At 40.9% G+C, this 17,835-nt stretch overlaps 1 protein-coding gene and 1 long non-coding RNA gene across 5 annotated transcripts; one reads left to right on the top strand and one right to left on the bottom strand.

Annotated features, from left to right (window-relative positions):
* Window positions 1–15: 15 nt before the first annotated feature.
* TMED8 (transmembrane p24 trafficking protein family member 8) lies at window positions 16–14,299 on the top strand (the record flags this gene model as incomplete). Of its 4 annotated transcripts, none has more annotated exons than XR_014549033.1 (7): window positions 16–493; window positions 5,558–5,636; window positions 7,522–7,651; window positions 9,689–9,815; window positions 10,736–11,029; window positions 11,606–14,102; window positions 14,142–14,299. XR_014549033.1 is itself a non-coding variant. In XM_083617517.1 (6 exons), the coding sequence occupies 6 exons, from the start codon at window positions 16–18 to the stop codon at window positions 11,821–11,823; spliced, it is 1,326 nt and encodes a 441-aa protein (XP_083473643.1). In that variant the 3' UTR covers window positions 11,824–14,299. The 4 variants fall into 4 exon arrangements, 2 of the variants coding, with proteins under 2 accessions (XP_083473643.1, XP_083473642.1); XR_014549034.1 differs by having other exon boundaries at window positions 9,689–9,830; XM_083617517.1 differs by having other exon boundaries at window positions 11,606–14,299.
* On the bottom strand, window positions 13,554–17,835 carry LOC310766348. Its single transcript, XR_014550087.1, has 2 exons — window positions 17,258–17,835; window positions 13,554–16,970 (listed from the first exon to the last, which is right to left on the bottom strand). It is a non-coding gene; the product is annotated as an uncharacterized lncRNA (long non-coding RNA).

The following is a 17,835-nucleotide window of genomic DNA, read 5'->3' as shown; positions in this document are numbered from 1 at the left end:
AGCAACGGCGCCGCTATGGCAACGCGTCCTTCCTGGAACGGTCTCCATGGCTACCAGCGCTTCCGGGAAGTGCGCCGCCTTTCCTTTCCTCATCCCGCCCGCCAGAGAAGCCTCTGTAGCAGCCTGACGAAAGCGGCCCTTTCGAAAGCGGCCGGCTTTAGGCGGGAACTACGTAGGGCGGAGGCCCGAGAGGAGGAGGAGGAGAAGGAGGCTGCGGTGGTGGTCGCGGGTGAGGGAGGGGGACGGGAGCGGCTACGATCGCCGCTCGGCTCTTTCCGGCTTTGCTCGGCTCCGCTCGACCCTCCCCGGCTGCTTTCGGGCGGCTCAGCCCTCCGCCTTCCCATGTCGGACGTGCTGGCCGCCGCCGTGGGCACCCGCTTCGAACCCTCCGCGGCCAACGGCTTGGGAGGAGGCGGCGACAGTTGCCCCGCTGGCGGGGCTGGAGACGACGAGAAGAAGCCGCGCCTCACGCCTCCGCTGCCGCCTTCCTCAGGTACTTCAGGGGCCTCCCTCGCGGCTGCGGGGTGGAGATAGCGGGGCGGGGGGCAAAAGAAAACGTCGTCTCTGTCAGGGCCTTCCCCCTCCCCGGGGACTGACGGAGCGCGGGAGGAGGGCCCGTGTGGCTCGCCACCTCCCTCGCTTCCTGGAAGGTCCCCTGACAGCGGCGCTGCAGGCAGAAATCCAACAGGTGCCCCCTCCCTGTGGCAAGCGAATGCTCCACCTGTTGAACTTCTGCCGCTCGGGGAGCTTCTTGGTATTCAATAAGCAAAACGAGGGGAGCGGCGAGGTCGCGACGGGAGGCGTTTACTCTGGGGAAAACGGGGTTGGGGCGCGCGGCGAGGAGCCCGGGCTGAGGCGCTGGGGGTTGGGGCTGCTCTGCTGGCGCTGCAGGTTTTCGAGATGAGGCGTCGTGGAAGCCTGAAAAGAGTCGTCCTGAGGCCGGCTGGGGGTCCTGAAAAGACAGTTGCTGGCCACCTCCTGGTCAGTAGGAAGAACAATCCATTTCTGTTTCCAGACAGACCCTCCTAGACCTCCGTTTTAAGTATATAGTCGTCCTTGGTTTGATTGATGCCTTCGAAAACTCGAGGTGCAAGTGAATCGCTCGAGGGAGTAAGAAGACCATGGGGTTTTCTTCTGAATAAATATTTGTAGGATTGGACTGTCATTGTAGTTCCGTGGTTTTTCCTAAGGAACTCAGTGCATCCTTTCCTCCCAGAGGCATCGGTTAGAAAGGACCCCTACCTTTTTTGGATTTTCGCTTTGCACACCATTTTCCATGACAACATACTGTAGTGCCTAAGCTACAAGTAATAATTAAAGTTAAGTTTACATGCATCCTTTCACTATCCTATACATCTGTAGATATGCTAGCTCCATCCATACCAGAATTTATGCCTTGAGTGTTGGCAGATTATGCATTTTTCTGCAATCGTCGTTGCTTGGACAAGTGGTTTACTGGTTGCATATATTGTCATCTTTTCTTTATGTTGATCAGTTGAAACCAAGGTACAAGGAAGAGTCACGTGTATTACAGAAGACCAGGGTATTAGGTGTGTTGGGGCAAGGCAGAATTGCGGCATGAAATACTTCCTGAAGATGGGCTGCCCATATTGATGTTCTTCACAATTGTTCGTATCCCAGTAGCTAGAAGTGGAACCAAAGAGCGTAAACTCATTTCCATTGTAACAGAAAGATCAGCGTTAAGAATAACTGGATATCACAGAATCACTTTAGTAAGGAGATCACCAAGAACTTAATCAGTACTGTGTAGAACAGTGTTGAACAGGTGTCAGAACAAAATCATAATACTGCATTATATGTTTTGCAGTACCCATCAATGTTTTATTTATCCCTCAATAAATAGTGTGGTGGAGCATAATATACTTCAGTATTGCTTGTTTGATGAGCTTGTTTGATATTCTTGTTTGTCAGGAGCTAGCCTTTAATAGCTTTTGTTCCCTTGGGTTACTGCATTGTTTAATTTTTCCCTCAGCATACCAGTTGTTTTCTAATTGGGCTAATGCACCTTGGTGTAACTGTTGCATCAGGTAGCAGACAGTAGTGGCATTGCCATGAACTTCTTTGCTTTCTTGTTTTATGCACCATACACTTCACTTCTAAAATCTCAAGTGTAATAACACAGCATAGAGAGGTTTAAGTGAAAGCAATGGAAATGTGTTGTTGACTAATCATTAAAATGGAGGATCCTAGAAATCAGTGGTAGATTTAAAAGTATACACCCTGTGCACAGACTTAAGACTCTGTGCAGTTGAGCCCCCACCCCAGTTGTTATTATTTATTCGTCACTTAGAAAAAGTGATCTACAAACAATAGAAATAATGAAGTCAATTACAACTAGTCAAAACAAAAAAAAATTTTTTTCTTTCCAGTAGCACCTTAAAGACCAACTAAGTTAGTTCTTGGTATGAGCTTTCGTGTGCATGCACACTTCGTCAGATACACACGAAATGCACACGTGCATGCACACGAAAGCTCATACCAAGAACTAACTTAGTTGGTCTTTAAGGTGCTACTGGAAAGAAAAAAATTTTTTTTTGTTTTGACTATGGCAGACCAACACGGCTACCTTTCTGTAATTACAACTAGCACAGCCAATAAATACCTTAAAAAACTGAAAATCTATACAAATAAAAGGCAGGTCTAAGCAGATCCTGCCCTAGCAAATGAGGCCACAAATACTTCAAAACCCCATTAGTATACATTGTTATCCGAGAGGATACCTTTGATCAGAATATCCCTATTTCAAATCTAGTTTCTGCCATCTGAACTCAAAGGTAGACATAAGGAAGCCATAGACTTAATCTCTCATCTTCAGTTATCAGCAGGATAATTTCTGACAATTGTTTGTAAGGATCACAGCAAAATAATGTATGTGGAAGTGCTGTGTAAATGCCAAGTCCCCACCACCACTGAATAAGCAGTGCCTAATGTTAGTTAGCTCCCACATATCAATATCAATATGCAAAGGATGTTGAGTAATAATAATAAGAAGTGAAATATAAAAATGAAATCATCTGTTGTTATAGTATTGGGTGTCAGTGCTGGCTTTGAGACAAGCTGGTGATTCTCCTAGATGGAGATTGGAGTTCTGGACTTTTTTCTCCTCCTGTGTTTGCAAAGCTAATGCACTTCTTTCCTTCTTAAAAACACACAACTCTCACTGTGCAGCTGTGACAACCTTAAAGTAAATACCTGCTTCTGTTCTGGTTCCCTATTATTGGTTACCTGTTATAATTGTGGGAGGAAGTCTCCCTCACCACACTTATTTCCCCTTTATTTATTTATGGTTTAATTGTGGTGATCCTCAGAACTTCTAAGCCATTGGTGGGTCTGGATTCTAAATAATTCGTTTGTTTGTTTTAAATCAAAATCCTGCACAAAAGGGAAGCCCCCAATCATATTATGTAAACAATATTGGAGCCCCCCACACCTGTACTGTAATTTCTGCTCAACAGCCTCTCTCAAAACCCTGTCAGTTGCTGCCTACACATTTTCAAGTCTTATCTTCACAGCCTTAAGAGCTAAAAATGTACATTTTTAAAAAATGAATACAAACAAAACCAGCTTGAAATTCTTAGCATGCTGAATACTGTACTTGATGCCAAAATCTATACTGGCTTAAGGAAATTGTAGAATAGCTTTACTGTATTTGTAGTACAGTACAGTATCCTTAATTTTTTTGGAAAGATGTAAAGTTTCTGTTCATCTGAGCAGATAAGCACTAATGTAAGAGGGATCTTTTATGCTAAGCCCAGGTTAAGGAAGGAATTATTAAATTAGTTGTTGAGACTTTATCACAACAAGCAGTGCTTTTTTCTTTAAACATATTTAGGGGTACTCTCATTTTCCTACTCATATTGAAATAATGCCCCTCGATGAGGCCAAACTTTAGATTCACAAAATGTTTAGGGGTTTGCATACCCCTGCGTCCCCCCACAAAAAAGCACTGACAACAAGCATTTACTTACTGCTTTGGATAGTTTTCTGAAAATCTGTAAAACTGAACAAAAGGGCAGGGCAACAAAATTACCTGTAAAATGATGTAGCAAATCACTCCCAGAACTTAAATGTTCAGAACTGGCTTTCTAAAATCGTTTTAAGAACCAGTACCCCATGATTCCTCCTCATGACCCATAGACTCACCAAGCTGGGGCTGATGAGCTGAAGTCAAACAACTGCTGCAGCTGGTGGTATCAAGCAACTATTCTCTCTCTCTCTCACTCACTCACACCCCCAAACACCCTACCTCAGAGATGAAAATGCTGGGCTATTTTACATGAGTATTTATGGATTATGAGATAATATATGTAATGCTCTGAAAGCACTATGGTAGTTCTCACTATTATTTCAGCAGTGTTCTCCATATTTTCCAAACTAATTGGTTGTCATTCTCCATACTTTACTTTATTTCTCCAAATTGTTCTCCCGAATCAGACATTCTTTGAAAAGCTGAACATTAGAAACCCGAGAAATGGGGGGAAATGCAGAAAATGAGCAAGCACATTTAAATGTGATTAATCTGCAGAATTTCATTTACAGTACATATATGTATAATTTCTAACTTGTGAAAAGAAAATTGTGCATTGCCATCACCATACTGTTGTGCTTTCTTACAATTCTAAAGATAAACCTAGATAAAAGCTCTTATGGCATTGCCTGTTCCCAGTTCCTACATTAAATCTGCATTCGGTAAACAATGTATACCAGAGCTTTATAAACAATTATAAATTTAATTTGTCACTCCTGGTCTGGGCTTTAATGAATTTAAATAATAAAACTAATGATAGCGTGCTCCCATTCTGAGTAATCTCTACTGAAAAGCCAGTGATTAAATGAATTAAAATGTCATCCTGTTCTCCTGTTTAGAAAAGGTTATCTGTGTTCTTCTTGACTATGTTTGAGTTAGAGATGGTCCTAATTTGTTTATTAAGTTACTCCTCATTGTCCTTCCACGGTTGTTGGTTTTCACCCAATATTAATGCTTTCCCTGATTTTTTCACTACTGTTTAAGAACTGAAAGGGACAGTTTGGCAGGCAACGTGATAAGTACTGATGGCCATTGCCATTTTGCTTGTCCTGTGCTGTAATGGAGAGAAGAGATGTTTATATAGCAAGTGATGCCTTAAATCTGGGGCCTGCTGTCAGGCTGCCACATCTGTATTCTGTGGCTCAGACGCTATACAATCTGGATACTGTCATAACAACTCATTGTGCTCTGCTTGTTATATGACTTTAAGGAAGCAGAGTATGTCTTTTAAGTTGTGATTGTGATATAGCCTGAAGTAGGTGTGGAATGCAATTTTTGCTGACTGTCCATTTGCTCTGAAGTCCTCAGCACTCCCTCCCACATTGTTTCAGAGAGTCCCTCAACGGCTGAAGCAGCTTTTTCAGGGAGAACAAGGGGCTGCAGGGGGAAATGAAAAATAGCCAAAACTTGCCTCCCTCCCTTTCACTCATAAGAGCCTAGTACTGGATAATAGCTAGAGTTTTACAACTGCCGAAAAACCAAATATTATTTCTATCTACCCTCTTCTAGAGAATGAAGATTCAGATCAAAGACCGAAATCTACTTTCCAGGCAGCTGCCACATCTGAAAATGATGCCTTGCAGTGCAGGTAGGAAATATGTGTAATGAAGGCCTGCATTAGGTCTTGCTCAGGAGCAATGAAGGAGAGTTTCTGGTGATGAAGGAGTCTAGCAATCAGCTCAGCTTTCCTTCGCAATATAGAATATATAACTGAATATTTGCCAGTTGCTTCATTCAGTAGTTTTGTTGGATATTCTGTTACTCCTGTAAAATATCTGTAAATGACATATTGATTCTTTATTGATGGGTTTTTGAAGTGTTCAGATGCTGATCTATTGATAATTGTATTATATTATAGTTGTAATGCCCTATAGTGCACCATGTTTAACAAGAGAAAGAGCGGGATTCAATGAGTTAAACTTTGCTTTTATTGTGAAAGCACAATGTTATTTTTAAAAGCAAACTTAGGTAATCCTGGCATTTGAATTCTGGAGCATAGAGGAGATAGAAATCCCTGCTGCCTCTGTAATTACGTTTTCATCCAGGGATGCTGTGCAGCATCCCATTGATGCCAAATAGGCTTTTGCTTTAATCTCTAAGATAGCATGAATGCCAGGTAATTTTTTTTTCATTACTACCATGTTTGCTCTCTAAACTAGCAGAGGTTTAAATATTAAATGTTCTCCTGATGGAAATATGTTATTTACTTTTAGATAATAGATTCTAATTAGATTATTCTTTAAGATTATTATTATTTTTGTTAGTTTCTCCTCCAAAATGGACCCTAAGAATGACTTTAAAAAAAACAAAAATAGGTGTGGGTGGGTAGGGAGAGAAATACAGAGAGAGGTTTTCCACTATATTTTTCTCGGAATAGACTCACTGAAACTAATGAATACAACTAAGCCAATTCATTTAAAAGGGTCTACTTTGAGTAAAACATAGTTGAGTACCATCCTATAAGATCGCCAGTAACAACTGTGACAACTTATTCCGTAAACAAGTTATAAATTAAAGCTGAGGCATGATGAAAATATTAATGAACACTGAGAGAAAAGGTTTGAAGGGTTAACTATTAAAGGCACAGTACTTATTTTCTGTCAGAAACACTGTTTCAGGTCTAAACCAGAATTTATAGTCCTCTACAACAGAATTGTTTCTATTAAAACAATCTACTCCTAGAATGGGTACCCACTCCTCTAAAAGCACTTCTAGTCCTTTTCCATGTCCTTTTCCTCCACATGAGGAAATTATACAGGTTTCTCCTGCCTGACAAATCCCTAAGCACACCTAGCTACTTCCATAGCCAGCCAGACTCTCTCTGCCAGTTAAACTGTCAAATATCAGTTGTTTTAGAGAGGGCGTGACCAAGCTTAAATAACCCCAGACTTGGTAATGTTGCCCTCCTCCCATCTTTCCAGAGGTCAGAGTAGTTAGCTGGGACAGGAACTTACTGCTGTGGTTAGTCCTGAAGGTTTGTTGGTAAGCCCTGTGTTATTATCTGTAAAATGTATTTGCATAAGGCTTAATGTATCTTTAAAAAAACATTATTTGCGAAAATTTCATTTATAGATATAGAGATGCTTGCATCGAGCTGTCACATTATTCTGATGTACTTTTTCTGTCTAGATGAATTAATCAGCCTGAGTGCAGGGTATGATTTGCTAAAGCCAATGTTTACAAAGTATTTCAGCTATGAAGTGGTGGTTGGACGGGCTCAGCTGGGCTGTATTTCTGCTACCTAAGGGAGTACAAAGCAACAGAATTATTCACTGTAGCATTGGCTCAGCTGAGACAGCCTTATGTGGTTGTGTCAGGAATACACACACTAAAGAAAGCATCCCTTTCTTTAGCATCCTTTAATCAATTTCCCCATTTGATTGGAGATTCATTTATGATTGTTTCACCTGCCTGAAAACATCCTGAATTTCTCTTAAAACATATTGAATTGATCTGCTGTTTTTCTTTGAGAGGCTGCAGAGTGGGTCACCTGTGAATGCAGAGGCTACAAAGGATTGTGGAAGTGCTGACGATGGTCTGAAAGAACAAGATGTAGAAGGAAAGGAAGAAATCCTAACTGATCAAAATCAGCACCCAAAAGAGGTAGGGGACTGGCTTCCTAGACTGTCTGCACAGTGTTATTTCTGAATGCATTCGTCTTTGTAGCACATGGGCAATACACTTTGTTAGGTTTATTTGTGATACTGTTCATAATACATGTGTACTTCCTGTTAAGTTTATGGGGCTGTTCTTTGTATTAAAAGAACACTTTATCACACTTTGTGTACTGTTAAGACATGGATACGTTTTTGGACACTTTTTACTTCTCTGGGGTCTGCAAAATTTTAAAATTAAAAAACCCTTTGATGAGGAAGAAGTGTGAAAAGACATATGTGTGGCTTTGCAACATATGAGGGAGAGGGTGAAGCTAGACCAGTGTTTCTCAAATGGCTGGGGACCATTATGGTGCCTAAGTCCACTTTCAATAGGGCTTTGGTGCCATGTCTCATCCAGTGCCTCCTTACTCACCTGCATTGTCCCCTGGCCATGCTGTAGCCTTTTTTGTTGGAAAAATGCCAGCACCAGCAAACCAACCCTCCCATATTCTGAATAAAGTTTGCTGGGAGATGGGGGGCGGTTAAAGAGAGAGAGGGAAAAGAAGTCTCCCTCCTCTGAGGCTAAAAGACCAGAGGAGGTGCTGAAAAAAATGAGAGAGAGAGAGAGGTTAATATTCTTTATAATAGCAAACTAGAAATACAAAGGAAAGGGTTAGGGTTGGACTACCATTTTGTGACTGGTGGTCCCCAATACTTTTCAGCCCTCTCAGCTGGTTCCTAGGGGTAGAAAGTTGGAGAACTTGTGAGTTACACAATAGAACAAAGTTGCAAACAGTGTCTAACAAATTTAGACACAGATCTGACTTGGGCATATATAAATTCTGTGAATTCCTTTGAATTGACCTCTACTGCCTTTTGGGATATCTTCAGGAGAAGCAAAGGCTAAGGAGTTAACCCGACACAAATCCAAAGTGGAGTCCCTAAGGTGGTTGGATGGTATCTTTTATGCTTCTTTCTGGCAACTCCTGCAACCAAGCTGGTGCCAAATGTATTGCTTTTCTTTCTTTGGACCATATCAGCAAAGCCAAGAGTGGGGTCCTGTCATCTGGGCAGCCCAGGACCTCCATATACGCTGCCCAGGCTTGCACCCCAGAGAGGTCACTTCAGTGATGCAAATGCAGCCTTTGAATTTAGAGAGCAGAGATAAGAATCTTGAGTAAGATTGTTGACATCTGTGTCTTGAGAGACAATGGAAGAGTGTGCCAAAAAAATATATGTCTGCCAGAGTTCTTTCTATCTGTTGCTGAATAGCTGTAGTGTTTAATATAGTACTTAGAAAGTAATTTGATTTGCATTTGATTCTCCTTAAAAGGTAAGATTGGAATTGAAAATTGAACTTTGGAAAAAGGTCAAAGTATTTTGTCATTTTTTTAGCACTTGGTTTCTTTATTCTCTGCTGTTTTCCTAACAGTAAGGCTATGAGACTACAGATGCAAATGTTGGTCTGTGCTTCATGCATTTTAAAATGAACTGAAATAGATGTCTCTTAATGGCAAAGTTGTATTGGCCTAATTATTGCAATGAATGCACTTTGACATGATTTCATTTCAGGAGAATTTCTGTATGCCCAACCTGTCTTCCACTGAAGAGCTCCAAGGATGAGGTCAGGGCAATTTTGGCAGTGTTTACTAGTATTGTCAGATTTTAACCTGGGGAATATGTCTTTATACACTGTAACAGCCAGTGCACCTGCTTCCTAGTTTTGCTACTGGTCTCTTGCCCAACATATCACTTTTGTGCTACTATTTTTGTACTTTACATTTGCTCCAGGAGAAGAGGGTGGGTGGTATGATCACTAGTGTAGTTATGTAGAGGGAGGCACAGTAAATGTATCATGTCTTAAAAGATATATGCAGAGTCTCCTGGTAATCTAGTTCCTACACTTAAGAAATCTCCATGGTTTTCGGTATGTGACCTAGAAATTGTGCATCAACAGGTAAAATTTAGTAATTAAATACAAATAAATGTAGTAATTTCAAAAATATATGGTGTGACTCTAAGGAAGCTTGTGTCCTCTGCATAGGAGGCTGTAGTGCGGATGACAAAGTATCCTGACCCACAAGGACCAGGTGATATAGTCATGATACAGTCTGAATACACAGGAGCAGTAGATGTCCTTACAGCAGAGCTGGAAACTACAGATTTACTGGGTGAGCAGAAGAAAGGTAAGATTTAAGACTACATCACTGTCTCAGGGTATTATTTATTAGTGGCCAGAGTTCTGGACAAATCCCAAATGTAATATTGATACTCTGGTATGATAAATCTTCAAACATGAAATTGATTCATAAGTTTAGAAAAATAGGAGACTGGGACAGTAGACTATGTCTGCTCTTATTTTGTTTTTAATTTATTTATTTATTTTAATTCAGTGGTGTTTGAGTTCAATTGAAAGGCAGTTTATTTATTCAGCCCTGGAGCAAGGTTCTCAAAGCTATATTTCTCTGGGGGTGGTTCCCCCCCCCCAGACTAGAAATTCATTTAAAACAGCCCATTTGGCATAGCAAATCATCTATATTAGGATAGTGTTGACAATTAAACGCATTGTCACTAATTCCCCATGAGAAGCTTTTCTATGTGAAACTAAATGCATACTAAGTCTGGGTGTATAGTTTGTTTAAATATGAGATAGATTGCTTTTGTCAGTGACATTAAAAGACTAGTGTCAATCATCCCAAGGTAAAGTTGGGTTGAGATGAAGAGGAAGAAAAATAGTTATCTGCAGTTTCGAAGAGCTCTACCAGCATAAAGGTGGAGGAGAACTATTATTTCTTTTTGAATTTTTTGAAAGTTGGCAACCATATGAGCAGAATTCACCATTGCATCAGTGGGGTTCAGTTTGCATAATGAGACTCTCCTTTCTTCTTCTTTCCTTTATGTACCCAGGGGATTTCTCAATTCTTCAGAGCACATACTGAGAATGCCTGGGGAACTGCAGGAAGGTGGAGTCCCATCGCACAAGCAAAATCTATTCCGCTTGTTCGCAGTGTTGATTTAGAATGTACAATGAAATTAAAGACTATGCCCTCTGTTGATTACAAGCTAGTAATACTTTCCTTGTTTCTTTCAGCTCGTCCTCCACCTCTAATTCCCCCCACTACTTGGACAAGTGCCAAGATAAGGGAGTTCAAAACAAAGATGACAAAGGAGAAGAATGCCCGAATGGTAGTGAAACGGGGTGAGGTGTTAACAGTCCGGGTGCCAACTCACCCTGATGGGAAGCGTGTCTGCTGGGAGTTTGCCACAGAAGATTATGACATTGGCTTTGGAGTCTATTTTGATTGGACTTCTGTTACTAGCACTGCAATTACTGTGCAAGTTAGTGAATCAAGTGATGAAGATGATGATGATGAAGAGTTTGAAGGTCAGTGCAGAACTGGGCAAGAGTCATGATTGTTGCCTTAATATCAGCATGCTGTGATCCAGCTCCGAGGTTACAGGGAACCAGGCAGAGGGCCTTCTTGGTGGTTATGACCACCCTGTGGAATGCCCTCCCATCAGATGTCAAGGAAATAAACTTCTATCTGACTTTTAGAAGTCAGGGAGGTTTTTTGTGTTTTAATATTTTGTTGGGAGCCGTCCAGAGTGGCTGGGACAACCCAGTCAGATGGATGGCATATAAATAATAATACAAATTACATTATGTAATATACAACACACAAGAGAAAAGGGACATGGAGGGAAGAGGAATTATGACTGTCATGCCTCATAAAATAAAAACATAAAACACATACTGCACATCAACATAAATTATAATCAACATCGAGATTAAAAAAGAAAATCTGTAGAACTTCATTGTCATCAGCAGACACTTAACTTAAAAGCCATGGTCCACTGCAAAGCATAATGTTTTTTTCTTGTGATCTTCCTTAGTCAGTCTGATGACACTTTTTAGTCTTTGCTTTGTTCACTGATGCTTTGTGTGTTTCTTTATTCTCAGGACCTATTCCAGTTGGTGATGTGGAAAGAGGCTCCAGAAGCTATTTGAGAACCCGTTATGGGGAGATCATGCCTGTCTACCGAAGGGATAGCCACCGGGAAGTGCAAGTAGGCAGCCACGATTATCCAGGCGAGGGCATCTACTTGCTCAAATTTGACAATTCTTACTCACTCCTACGCAACAAGATTCTCTTCTTCCATGTCTATTATACCAGCTAGAGCAGTTAATGAGATTTGGAGTGGGTGGGCCATAAGACACCAAAGCAAGCTGCCTGTCATGACTAGTATCTCCTAACAGGCACACACTTGATGGCTGAATCTCTATGCTTATGTATGGATGACTTCCTTCAACCCTTCCTCACTGTTAAAGTGATGCACGTGATTCTTGGCAGCTCGTTTGTTTTATGCAGACACCAATCTGAGAGCTTAGTTATAGAAAGCAAATCACTGGAGCAGGTTCAGGTGTCTGCTTTTATTTTCTATTGCACTTCCATGAACTGAAGTTGAAATATGCCTTTTCTTTTGGGGTAAATATATTATCACCTTCTATTCCTCTATCTGCAAATAATCACTGGGATCAGCTGCCAAAGCAGCCTGTAGAAACATTGTTACTATGCTGCGGTGCACTGCCATTTGCTTGGTCTCTGGGAAGCTTCCGAAATGGCACGTATGTATGCCATGCCAGCCTGTCTTCTCTCTTCTAATTCCGTGCAAATGTAGCTAGTTTATTGTAAGGCAAAATTGGTGTGTATTTGCTGGTAAAGATACTTGGATTTCACAGCTTGTCTGAAAGAATTTTAAGTTACATGTATTTTCTCTCAGAAAGGGCACAAAATGGAAGAAGGAAGAAGGAAGCATAAACCAAATAATTCTAGTCAAGCAATTCACCAAACAAAGATTCTTCCTCCTCCAGACCTTTTGGGGCTAATGTTATTTTCATTGGTTGACGTTTGCCTGAATTCAGTGTAGCTTAAGATAGGGGTGTCAAACCCAAAATGGGCTGGTGTGTCAATTTATTCCAACAAGTGGATTCATTAAAAAAAAAAGTCACTTTCACTGGAAGCAAATTATGATAATGAGTTTACATATGATAATAGTTATGCTTGTTCATATTTGCTGTGCCGTGCCTGTGCACTCCACCAATAAGCACTCCAAGCTACAAGAAGGCCATTGTGCACAGTCAATACGAGTACACAGCATCCCTTTCCATCCCAGTGATGGAAAACTGAGCCATGCAGTAGCATTTATTGGCAAGTGAGGTCCTTTATTCTGGGCATCAACGTCTTAGCCCTCATGATAGTGTGTAGAGTGTTCTATAATGCACATAAGGGATTTTCCTTAGCCTTATTTTTGACACCTCTAGTTTAATATCTCAGGTGTTAGTTGGTAAGAGAGCCTCTTTCCTTGCATTCAGGCTTCGGAGGCAATTGCCAGTCTTTAATACAGCATAAGCGGCACAGATAACTGTTACATTTCAGAGGAGTGGCAGTCGCATCACCTATCGTTCACAGCTCAGGTTTTATAGGGTATATATGTGTAGGTCACATAGTCCTTTCTGCAGCAAAGGACTAATACATGTATTTATCAGGATTTCAGAAGCAACTCTGGAGTATGCCTTTTAAAACAGCAGCTGCTGATGTTTATCTCTTGTGTTTGCTTGGCTCTTTGCATGATTTCAGCAAACAGTTATAGTATGAAGGATACACACACATTTTGGAGACCTTTTGAGGAAATGCCCTTGATCATATATACAGCTATCTTTTGCTGATAGTTTAGTGCTAGAAGGTGCAATGCCAAAGAATCTATCTTCCAAACAGACATGATGGTTCTCTAACTATGCCATATTAAGTACTTTGCCAAGGAAGGAAAAGTTGCAAAGCAAATAAGGTACCAAGAGTCTATTGGTTCCATTGAACTTTTTTTTAAAAAAAAGTTAAAGACTTGGAGTGAAAACCTAAGTCTTTTAATTGTTGGTAGTGAGGCCTGGCAAACAAGGGCTCCTGCTAACTTTTAAAGTGGAAGTCAGGTGTAGCTGCTCCTAGGCATTTTGTTTTTATTTGCGGTGAGAATGGAGAAATTAGTGGCTAATTCCAGGCCAATAAGTGAGAAGCACAGAGTTTGCAAAGCACAGGACTTGCAATAAGCAAACTTTGGGCTTATCTTTCTGCAAATCAACTGGAGGGGAAGAGAATGAGAGGCAATCCAGTAGCAACGCAGATTGATTATTTGGCTTAAAGGACAGTATGTGTATATATTTTTCTATAAATATCCTGAACAGCAGCTGCTGTATTTTTGAAAAGCCAGAAACAGGAGCTCCCTTGTGTCTCACGATTGCACAGCCCATGGTTAGCTTTAAAGACTCTCTTCCCTCTGAATGTTTTTAAACACTGTTGTTCGTTATTGTTCAAAGCATTTTCCCTGTGAATTTCTTGACTTCCCACATTTTACAGAACACACAGAGTCTGCTAAATATGTCCAATACAAGGGCTCTTATTTTGGTATAGACAGGTAAAATGATAGGTATTTGCCTTACCTAGGGTTCTGCTTGAAGAGCAGACTATAAAGACAGATTGTGTGAATCAAGTACAGTATGCAAGTTTGAGTTAAGTTTGTTTGTTACAGAGTTCTCTGCTTTTTGTCACACAAGTAATATGAAAATCTCTGTTCAGCACAATAAATTTGTCTTTGTTCTTTAGCCCATGCCTGCTAGAGGTATGTTTGCTCATGTTAATTGCTACTGAAGTTGTACTGCATGTTCTACCTATAAATATATGAGGCAGTGTCTCCTTCCTGGCTGGAAATAGTTCACTTTGGGAAAGAGAACAGAATTTGAAATTAAGAGTTAATAACCTAAACTGCAGTAGATTCAAATTGAGCAAAGGCCTTACATGTTCTCCTCTCTACAGTCTGTTTAATAACACATTGGTTTCAGTGCTGCTCTTGTTGATTAAATCAGTTTAAAATTGATCTTTTGCCAACACACTTTGGCCACATACAAATGTAATGTACTTTTTGAAACCATGTTTGAAGATAAATACACACACACACCACATGCCTTTCCAAATACTGACGGGACTTTGAACTGTTCAGCTATAGAGATGCAGCCAGGGCACAATGTGTGTATGGTTGTCCTATTTTCACATCATGAAATCTGGATCTCTTTCTTGGATCACAGACCAAAAATCCCTGGAGAATTGTCATCTTGGCACCTAAAGAGTTATGTGGGAGATAGCCAGGGAAAATGCACATACTTGTCTGGGATTGATACATGTAATTTTTAAAGCATTTTTTGAGATGGAATGGAAAACCAGTTTCAGGCATTAGGACAGATCAGCTATGATTTCAGATCAGGGGCCAAAGGGATTGAAATTTTCTAAAATAATTGTGAAGACCTCATCAATATAGTGTAACAACGCACTTGAAGTACTTTGATCCCTGCTCCATTTGTTCTGTGTGATGTTTTTGAAGCAACTGAATACTTCAGCAATTTGTTGTTGCTTCAAATTGAGAGAATATTTTATAATCATCATCAATCTTCCCTTATGTGCTTTATTTTTACTTCAGCACTTTCATAGGCAAGTGTAGAATTGGCATGACTGAATTAAATTTAAAAATTCGTAGCTCTGTTCCATTGTATGATCTCTGTGGTTGGGGACTTGCTAGTTTCCGAAAGGCTTGTTTTGCTTTTGTGTTTTTCAGTTCTTTACAGCCCAGTTTCTGCTTATTTTGCTTCTGCCTCTTACCAAAAAAAAAAAAAGAAAGAAATAATTCTCTGAGAATCTTCAAGTGAGAGGAAAGCTTATTAGAATATAAAAACAAAACAACAACCCTTCATGTTCTTCCCAAGAGTCAGTCTGGTCAGTATCCTGTTTTCAACAGTGACCTTATCCAGATGCTTCTTGAAAGCCCCAAGCAGAGGATGAAAGCAACAGCCCTCTCATGCTGTTTGCCTCTGCGCAGACTGCACCATTTAGCTAGTTGATAGCTCTGTCCTTCCATTTGTCTAATACCCTTTTAATGCCTTTTAAAGTAGCAAATTACATAAATCAAGTATACTGGTGTACCATTTCTTTTTTGTTTTTTTCACCAAGCACGTAGTTTCCTTTCTCCTGCAAGAAGCATGTTAAACAGGTGATCATCTGGGGCTAATCAATTTTACATCCCTTTGTGCTGCTTTGGGAAAGTAGCCTTATCTCCTTAACCAGGATGCAGTTGCCAGGAAATGATAAAGAAAAAGTTGTGTGATGTAAAGCTAAGGCATCCAATCATATGTGTAGATGAACTCGGTGGGGCTTATTTCTGAGTAGACATGTGCAGGATTGCATTGTAAGGTCTCCCATTCCAAGGATTTGTGCCTCATAAAGCATATTTCTGTTACCTTTCCAGAAGGCCTTAAAACATTTTACAGATAAAACTGAGGTAAGCATAGCTAACACTGTAGTTGTGGTTAATTTACAGAAGAGAGATGAGCTCATCCCCAAGGATATTCCTATATACTTTATTTGGACCAGGAAACAGCATCAATCTATAGTTATACATCCCCTATCAGCACCAAGAGCAAACTCCATGCAGTGGCTGGTCATCTTGCATTTTATGTTGATGTCTTTGAGTGATTAGTGGAATGACTTTTCATGGTGGTCATTTTTTATTTGTTGATTTGCTTACCACTGACCTGTGGACAAGGATTACCTTCTACCAGGCAAGTCTTTGTCTTTGTTTAAACACAAAGTTTAAACATATTCTTAGATGTGCAGGCTAAAAATACTGAGCCACTATAAGTGGAAAGCATGATAAAGTGTGGGAACTCCTGATCTTGATCAAAGGCAGTTTGTGTAGTTTAAACAAACACACCTGTACAATAATTCTGTTGCTGTTTTCTTGTGTCATCAGATATATTGAATCAATGAATTTTATTGGGTTTAAATGTATGACCCTGCTCAAAGAAACCCGTGAACTGAGAAATACACACACACGGTACAATCCTAAGGCAATACACCTACAAATATGCTGACTGGTTCTTGTGAGATATATTTCTGAATAAACATGGCTAGAATTGGACTACATGAAAGTGTAAAACTGCTACTTTAGAACAGTGGCATACAACATAATGGCTATATTCCAAAGGGCTTGCATTAGCCCAATAGTGAATTCTTGAACTCCAAAGCCCAGTACCACATCAGACCATTTCCTATGAAGATGCCTTATTTGAAGTTATTATTATTTATTAAATTTCTATATCACCCTTCATCGGAAGATCACATGGTGGTTTACAATACAAAACCACAAAAATGCATAACATAATACCAAACACAAGCCATACCCCCTGCCCGTTTTAAATGCTATAGATTGTTTAATTAGCCAAAGGCCTAGGACAGGGGTCTGCAACCCGCGGCTCCAGAGCTGCATATGGCTCTTTTACACCTTTGCCGCGGCTCCGGGGCGGATACTAGCGAGGGAAGGAGGAGCATTGTGCGCCCCGACACTCCCCACTGTGGCGGGCGCTGTACTGGCTGTGACGTCGCATGGGGGCGGTGCGTGCGTTAGTCACACACCGTCCCGACGTCACCTTCCCGGTTTTGCGGCTCCCAGTTTTTTTTCCTTCGGAAACGGGTCCAAGTGGCTCTTTTTGTCTTAAAGGTTGCAGACCCCTGGCCTAGGAGAAGAGGAATGTTTTTGCCTGGTGCCTAAAGAGATGTAACAACTGAACCAGATGAGCCTCCCTGGGGAGAGTATCCCACAAGCAGGGGCTACTGCAGAAAAGGCCCATTATTGTGTTGTTGCCTCTGGACCTCTCACACAAGAAGGGCCTCAGATGACGAACGAAGGCTTCAGGTTGGTTCATATGGGGAAGAGGTGATTCTTGAAGGCTTTATAGTTCAAAACAAGCACTTTTGAATTGGGTCTCGAAACTAATTGGCATCCAGCATGGTTGGGCCTGGATTGGCATATGCACAAACTGTCTTCCCTTTGTGAGCAACCTGGCTGCTGAATTCGGCACCACCTGAAGTTTCCAAACTGTCTTCAGAGACAGCTGCATGTATAATGTGTTGCAGTAATCTAACCTAGAGGATCCCAAAGCATAGACAACAGAATTTAGGCTATCCCTGTCCCGATAGGAGTGCATCTAGGCCACCACCAGTACAGTCCCATCAGAATGATGCTGATTTCCTGAGGTACTGAGCAAGGGTCTTTCCCAGTCCTGCTGTATGCTATCCTTTGAGCTGACAAGAG

This window comes from Podarcis filfolensis (genome assembly GCF_964270895.1).
Source record: "Podarcis filfolensis genome assembly, chromosome: 1".
Taxonomy (NCBI): domain Eukaryota; kingdom Metazoa; phylum Chordata; class Lepidosauria; order Squamata; family Lacertidae; genus Podarcis; species Podarcis filfolensis.
The sequence above is the reverse complement of the archived record's forward strand: the minus strand, read 5'-3'. Positions and strand labels throughout refer to the sequence as shown.